This window comes from Diadema antillarum, unplaced genomic scaffold, assembly GCF_040938485.1.
Source record: "Diadema antillarum isolate AM-2024a unplaced genomic scaffold, OU_Dant_1.0 scf00000136, whole genome shotgun sequence".
Lineage (NCBI taxonomy): Eukaryota > Metazoa > Echinodermata > Echinoidea > Diadematoida > Diadematidae > Diadema > Diadema antillarum.
Window position 1 is genome coordinate 1,087,152 of NW_027271025.1, and position 7,827 is coordinate 1,094,978.

At 47.3% G+C, this 7,827-nt stretch overlaps 1 protein-coding gene across 1 annotated transcript; it reads left to right on the plus strand.

Moving 5' to 3' along the window:
• Nucleotides 1–473: 473 nt before the first annotated feature.
• Nucleotides 474–1,313, plus strand: LOC139720995 (uncharacterized). The gene has a single exon (XM_071632325.1). It carries the CDS (start codon nt 474–476, stop codon nt 1,311–1,313), a length of 840 nt encoding a protein of 279 aa, XP_071488426.1.
• The last annotated feature ends 6,514 nt before the right edge of the window (nt 1,314–7,827 follow it).

Genomic DNA, 7,827 nt, shown 5'->3' on the forward strand with positions numbered 1-7,827 from the left:
AGCTGTGATTTATTTTAATTTTTTTTTTCACCCGTATGAACTGAATCCAGCAAGACGTCACCTGGGTGTACATTACTGTGATTTATTATAGCCTCATATTTGAGTAGGTCCTAGGTGTAGTATATTATGTAATCAGGCTAGACTCGGACCAGACAGGGTGTCTGAGCTCTGTCGGCCAGAGGGCTTAATATCACATCACTCGTATATCGGAGGGATTAAAGAGACAGGTGTCCTCACATCATGGTGGACCACCATACTGGTAGTAGCAATGTACCGATGTATTTATGACCAGGCAGTCCAGTGTTTTGGTCAGTCTGTCTCGAGCGTTGGCTGAATGCAGCTCTTCCAATAAAGTCAATCTCTCTCTTAACTCCGAGTGTGTCGATCGTGTTCTATTTGATTGTGCTCATAGCAGGTCACTTCACTGGCGACGAGGATATTTTTCGAATGCACCTATACATGTACTGTATAGGATGGCTCTCATCGGGAAAATTGAGGAGTTTCTGGAGAGGAGAGAGGAATGGTCGCAGTACGTCGAACGGCTGGACCTCTATTTTAAAGCCAATGACATTACATCTGAGGGAAAAAAGCAGGCGACACTGCTCACAGTCATTGGGCCTTCGTCATACAAATTGCTACGGAACCTGGTGGCCCCAACCAAGCCCTCTGCCATGAAGTATGACGATCTCGTGGCAGCGATGAACGCACATCATTGCCCGATTCCAAGCGAAATAGTGCAAAGATGTAAATTCAACAGCCGGTTTCGCATGGATAATGAAACGATAGCGGGCTACATGGCATCACTTCGTTCTCTAGCAGAGTTTTGTAATTTCGGGACGTCGCTTGATGTAATGCTACGTGATCGCCTGGTTTGCGGCGTGCGGGATGACCGCATCCAACGTCGGCTTCTTGCGGAGAAGAGCTTAAATCTCGGGAAGGCGGTGGAAATCGCCACCAGCATCGAAATGGCTGCCAATAATGTTCGGGACCTCCAGACGGCGCAAGCTCCAAGGGAGGAAGTACACCAAATGGCTTCCTCGCCTCAGCCGAAACAAGCCAGGGCCAGAACGTGCTTCCGGTGTGGAAAGGGCGGACACACATCTGACAAGTGCAGGTTCAAGGACAGCAATTGCCATCATTGCCAAAAAAGGGGACACATTAGCAGCGTGTGTCTAAGCAAAAGACGCGGAATACCGCCCAAGAGCAGTGGCCAGGTGAAAGCGTTAAAAGCGGACGACGATGACGCCGGCACGGAATCGGCGGACGAGAGTTCAGCTCCACCACCAGCAGAGTACGGCAATCTCAGGCTGTAACGAGTGGACGGCAAGTCAAATGTGCCCCCACTGAAAGTAAAAGTCAATATCGACAGCCAAGAGGTCGGAATGGAAATCGACACCGGTGCATCTATTTCGCTCATGTCGGAGACGACATTCCGGACATATTGGCCTAAACGACGACTAAGCCCAACAACTATGAAGCTGCGGACTTATACCAACCACGAATTGGAAGTCGTGGGCATGGTCGAGGTGCACGTCGCTCACAATGGCCAGGTGAAAACGCTCCCGCTCATCGTGGTCAAAGAAGATGGTCCCAGCCTCCTTGGTAGAAGTTGGCTGCATGAGCTGAGGCTGGATTGGGCAAGTGTGCATAACATGAACGCCGCAGCCACAACCGACGTCAACGACATCCTGCAACGTCACGACGCGGTATTTCGTGAGGAATTGGGCAAGTTCACAAGTCTGCAAGCCACGCTTCACGTGAACAAGGATGCAGCGCCCCGCTTTTGCAAAGCACGGGTGGTGCCGTATGCGATGCGGGACCTGGTGGAGAAGGAGTTGGAGAAATTGCAGCACGATGGGGTAATCGAACCAGTCCAGTTTTCGGAATGGGCGGCACCCATAGTGCCCGTGATGAAAGCTGATAAGCAGTCAGTTCGTATCTGTGGTGACTTTAAAATGACAGTCAATCGCGTAGCGAAATTAGACAAGTACCCACTCCCGAGAATTGAGGACCTGTTCGCATCACTTGCGGGGGGACAAAAGTTCTCGAAGCTGGATTTGTCCCAAGCGTATCAGCAGATCGAGCTCGACGATGACTCACGCCAGTACGTAGTGATCAACACACATAAGGGGCTATATCGCTACAACAGGCTCCCGTTTGGGGTGTCGTCCGCCCCAGCCATATTTCAACGGGTAATGGAGAATTTGCTACGCGATATTCCCCACGTCACGGTATACCTCGATGACATCCTCATCACCGGGGTCAATGACCACGACCATCTTTCGACAATCGACATGGTGCTCGGGCGGCTGGAGAAGTCTGGGCTGCGCTTGAAGCGAAGCAAGTGCAAGTTCATGCAGCCGTCGGTTGAGTATTTGGGTCACACCATCGACGAGCAAGGCCTGCATCCGACTTCGGGTAAAGTTACAGCGATCACGAATGCCCCTGCACCCCGCAACGTCACTGAACTGCGAGCCTATCTGGGGCTGCTCACATACTACGGCAAATTTCTCCCGAATTTGTCGACCACGCTAGCACCTGTGTACGCCCTCCTCAAGAAAGGGACACCGTGGAAATGGAGCTCAGCTCAGCAAACGGCATTCGACTCGTCCAAGAAGCTGCTGTTATCATCACAAGTTTTGGTACATTATGATCCCAGCCGAGAGCTGGTCGTGTCCTGTGATGCCTCGCAATACGGCATCGGCGCGGTGATCGCGCATCGCATGGAAGACGGGTCAGAAAAGCCGATTGCGTTCGCCTCGCGAACACTTGCGGAAGCCGAGAAGAAATATTCGCAAATCGAGAAGGAAGGTTTAGCTTGTGTGTTTGGGGTAACACGCTTCCATTCTTACCTGCATGGGCGCCACTTCACGCTCGTCACCGATCACAAGCCCCTCCTCGGCCTGTTCAACGAGGACCGCCCTATCCCTGCTCAAGCATCAGCTCGCATTCAGCGTTGGGCCCTCACTCTCGCGAGCTATGAGTATACACTCCGTTTCAAACCGACAGGATTACACGCTAATGCCGATGCTCTCAGTCGTCTACCACTCGCCGATGTGCCGCCCACGGTGCCGTTGCCGGCGGAAACAGTGCTCCTCCTCGACACGCTTGAATCATCGCCCATCACTACAGCCGACATTCGGAAGTGGACGCGCCGTGACCCGGTCTTGTCTCGCGTGTTAACCTACGTAGAGCGCGGTTGGCCTGAGCAGCGAGAGGAAGTCGATGTCGACATGAAGCCGTATCATGTGCGCCGCGATGAGCTATCAATGCTAGATGAGTGTGTGCTCTGGGGAAATCGTGTGATCGTTCCTAGGCAGGGAAGGAAGCAAGTGTTGGAGACGCTCCACGCGGGACATCCAGGCGTGTCTCGGATGAAAAGTTTCGCGAGAGCGTTTGTGTGGTGGCCAAAAATGGATCACGACATCGAAAGTACATCGAAATCGTGTAGCAATTGCCAGGAAAATCAGCCAATGCCGGCACCCACACCGCTTCATCCATGGCAGTGGCCAAATCGTCCATGGTCACGCCTGCACATTGACCACGCTGGGCCGTTCATGGGGAAATATTTCCTCATCGTGGTCGATGCGTACTCCAAATGGCTTGAAGTGATCCCAGTTGGTTCGACGACGACAGCGTCGACAATCGCGAAGTTACGGCTACTTTTCGCAACGCACGGATTGCCAGATAAAGTAGTCTCCGACAATGGTCCCGCCTTCGCTAGCGCGGAGTTCAGCGTCTTCTTGAAGAAAAATGGAATCGCACACGCGAAGTCGGCCCCATATCACCCAGCGTCTAACGGCCTAGCAGAACGTGCCGTTCGCACATTCAAAGACGCGATGAAGCGCACGGGAGATAGTTCACTAGAAACAAATATCGCGAGATTTCTTCTGCAATATCGCACAACTCCACACTCGACGACAGGAATCTCGCCCGCTGAAATGCTAATGGGTCGTCGTCTGACGACCGCACTCGATCGTTTGAGACCCGATATCGCGTCACGCGTGCATGATCGTCAGGAAAAGCAAAAGCTAAAGCATGACAGCAGCTCGAAGTCGCGTACCTTTGCTGTGGGAGACAAAGTGTATGCCAAAAACTTCACCTCGAAATCTCCCAAGTGGTGGAGTGGAGAAATCGTTTCGCAGAATGGGCCGGTTTCATTCGAAGTCGCTATCGCCGACAACAGCGGTCGGGCAATTAAACGTCACGCGGACCACATTCGCAAGCGTTACAATTCGACGATATCGCCCTCGAGTGGCGGTACATCTCGACTGACGAATACCGCACGCGACATCACCAGCGATGAAGGACTAGATATCCAAGGAAGTGTAGACGCGACCGCGACGACCGACCCACCAGCGGAGCTACCACCCCCGGTCATGTCGCAGAACGACAGCGAGCTCCAACGGCAAGACCAGTTAGCGCCGAACCGTAAAACCTACCCGATCAGGCAGCGGAATCCACCTGACCGATATGGATTTCCATAATGCCGACAAACTTGGTAGATGACAATGTGTTATATCAGTTGAGTTGTTGTTGTTTTTTCTTTCCTTATGTGTTTTTTGTTGTCTGTATCCCTACACAGAAACGAAGAGTAATATCTAGGCATGCCTTCATTTATACTGTAAAAGTTCGGGGTAGTATCATCCCAAATGCAGCGAGTATGTTGAAAAATTTACTTGAAAATCGGCATTTCATGTCAAGTTCATGTTTGTTTTAACTTATTCGTCCATAGTCAGGAACATTGAAACATTAGAACGATGCCTTCAACCCCACCCCTTCGTTCTGGAATTCTGGGCGAGTTTATTGTCAAGGTGTACTTAATTGGCAACTACATTTTTGTACACAGTTTGGGGTTTTAGTTTCGTTGTGTGTATACATGTCGTGAGTGTGATGGTTTGGAAGTTATATTCTCTCCCTCATCATCTCTTCAGATGCTATGATTATTATCATTATTATTTGGTATGTTTCGTTCATTCACACAATTGTTAGGTGATGCTATCCTGATTTGGTTTGTTTGGGCAAATGTCTGACAATTTTGTTTTGTTTTGACTTTCTTCCGTATATTAATTTTGGCATTGTTAATTCCAGGTCAGTTTAAAAGGGTGACCATATTTTGCATATAACATGTATTTTAATTCCAGGGGTATGCTGACCAAACTTTCTGTGTTTGTGAGGGTCGCAATGGTCACCATCATTTGACGATAGAGTATAGCTTAAGTGAACATGTGTCTCAAAGGACGCTAACTCCATTGTACATTATGTAAATGTTAGTAACAAGCGTAGTCAAATGCTTGTTTATTTCCTGTGTTGTCATGCTCTTATTCACAACAACGACAATAAGGCCGCTTACACCCTATAAGCGAATAGTCCGTGCATGGCTGCTCATGTAGAATGTTGTCCTAGGAAACTTTGTTCATGTACTATCTGTTAATATGTTCTGAATGTTTCTTTTGTTTATTTTTGTTTTGTTTCATGTTTGTAATGTCTAGGATATGTACCCCATATTCTTTACCTGGTCGAATGATAAGTAATACCTATATAATGATAATATTTTGTGAGTTTTTTTTGTGTGTGTTTTTCATTTAGTACTTTATTCAGGTTATTTGGCTATGTGAATGCAGTGTTAATGATATAACTGTTGAAGACTGACGTTTTTCAAGTTTTGCTAGCTCCTAGAAACTCGTTCTATTTTGATGCAGTTGCAAGTTATCACTTTAATGGAGGTTGTAATCTAAGGGGGGAGGAATGTAGTATATTATGTAATCAGGCTAGACTCGGACCAGACAGGGTGTCTGAGCTCTGTCGGCCAGAGGGCTTAATATCACATCACTCGTATATCGGAGGGATTAAAGAGACAGGTGTCCTCACATCATGGTGGACCACCATACTGGTAGTAGCAATGTACCGATGTATTTATGACCAGGCAGTCCAGTGTTTTGGTCAGTCTGTCTCGAGCGTTGGCTGAATGCAGCTCTTCCAATAAAGTCAATCTCTCTCTTAACTCCGAGTGTGTCGATCGTGTTCTATTTGATTGTGCTCATAGCAGGTCACTTCACTAGGTATAACAGTTAAGCATACTTTTCCTTCCTTTAGATTTTGCAAGTGTCATTCGTGAGTTCAATTATCACAATGTTTCTCTGTAAAATGTACCTCATAACAATAGTAAATTTCAGTTGTAAAATGCATTAAAATGAGTTTTTTCATACCTTGAATTTCAAAAAGTCCTCACCGTCGGAGGGGGGACACCCCCCTCCCACACCCTCCCCCCGCTCGGTCGCTACGCTCCCTCGCAAACTCTCTCCTCTTTTTTCAACTTTTCTCTGTCTCATGCCTGTCAAGTACTAATCTCAGTTTTGCGCAGCACTTATTTGTATACGGCATGTGTAAAATACAACACGATCCAATACAATGCCGGTGTACGTCACACGAACGACATACTAGTCGGGTATATGTTTACTATACACGCATTACGTGTGGATTAATTTGGGAGCACGCGCTAGCTTGCGAAAAATGTGTGCATGACCGGAAACAAAACATGACCTTTGACATAATCTGCATATTTTGCCAGGTAAAACTTGAATATTGTAATATATCAAATGTAGGAGTGTTGTTGCTACAAACCCGAGCTTCAACCACTACAGACATGAGGGAAAACTCCTTCATTGTTATTCCCAGAATTTTGTCCAACCCGACTGGTCATCACATCCTGTGGTCAGTCCACACACCCTACCTCCCTAGGAGCCTAACCTCTCCCATAAACATTTCTGGATAACCTGTCTCCCCATTGTCTACCAGTGCTAAGTTTCTCCCCCATCATCCCCATCATGTAATATGTGAGTCACTGGTGTCAGTGACCCATGGATTGACAGTGGTCATCATTAACTTACACTTTTGTTTTATTATAATTTGAATCCCTTTATTTTGAATATTTGAATATTGTAGATTAAGCCCCTCCTTCGAGTATAGATGTACTATAAAAGTGACCATGTGCTTTTGGAAAAGAGTTCTCTCTTTCACCCTCTTCGGGTAGAGACACACAAAGCGTTGGTCTCCCTTGCCATCCCTCTTTAGGGGCAATATATGGCCGCTTGATGGGGAGTACCTGTTAATATATCATATCTCTGTTAAGCGCTACTGTGATTAAATAAAGAGCCCAGGATTGTATATATAATATGAACTGGTCTCTTCTGTGTGCTGTCGTCGAGTGTCGAGAAACTTTACCAATGTAACACCGCCTATCGTACGCCATCGAAGAATAACATCAACACTACAAAACAAACGTGTTACATTCTGGTGGCAGCGGTGTGTGGATATGACGAGCCCATCTTCACATTATACCGTCTGGATTTTGCTGTTTCTGGACTGTTTTATATCATTTATTTCCTTCGAGTGGATCATCTCGAGACAGTGACCTAACCTGCCTTCTACGGAACTGAATTTGAGCCTTTGTGCAGTATAGGGCTCCTGCTGACACAATATATTTTTGCACTGTGAGATTGCATTTTCACACGGTGAACAGACTTCTGCAGAATTACCTATTCCTCATCACTTTCCTGGATTTTGGAGCAGTGGATTGATATCCGTTTTATACTTCACGCGACGTGATATTGTGCTCCTTAGCGGATTGTATCCTGTCGTCATTGTGGCATCATCATCTATATGCTGGAGTGTTCTGTATTTTACTGTAAGCTGTTCGCCACTGCTGGAGAACCAACCTTTATTACCTTGGATGAGCTGTTCTTCTTGATCCTGGATCTTTTTTCATTGCTGACTTGTGCTGTGAATGCTGTTTAATGTTACCGGGAGTCTACCTGTGCTGTACCT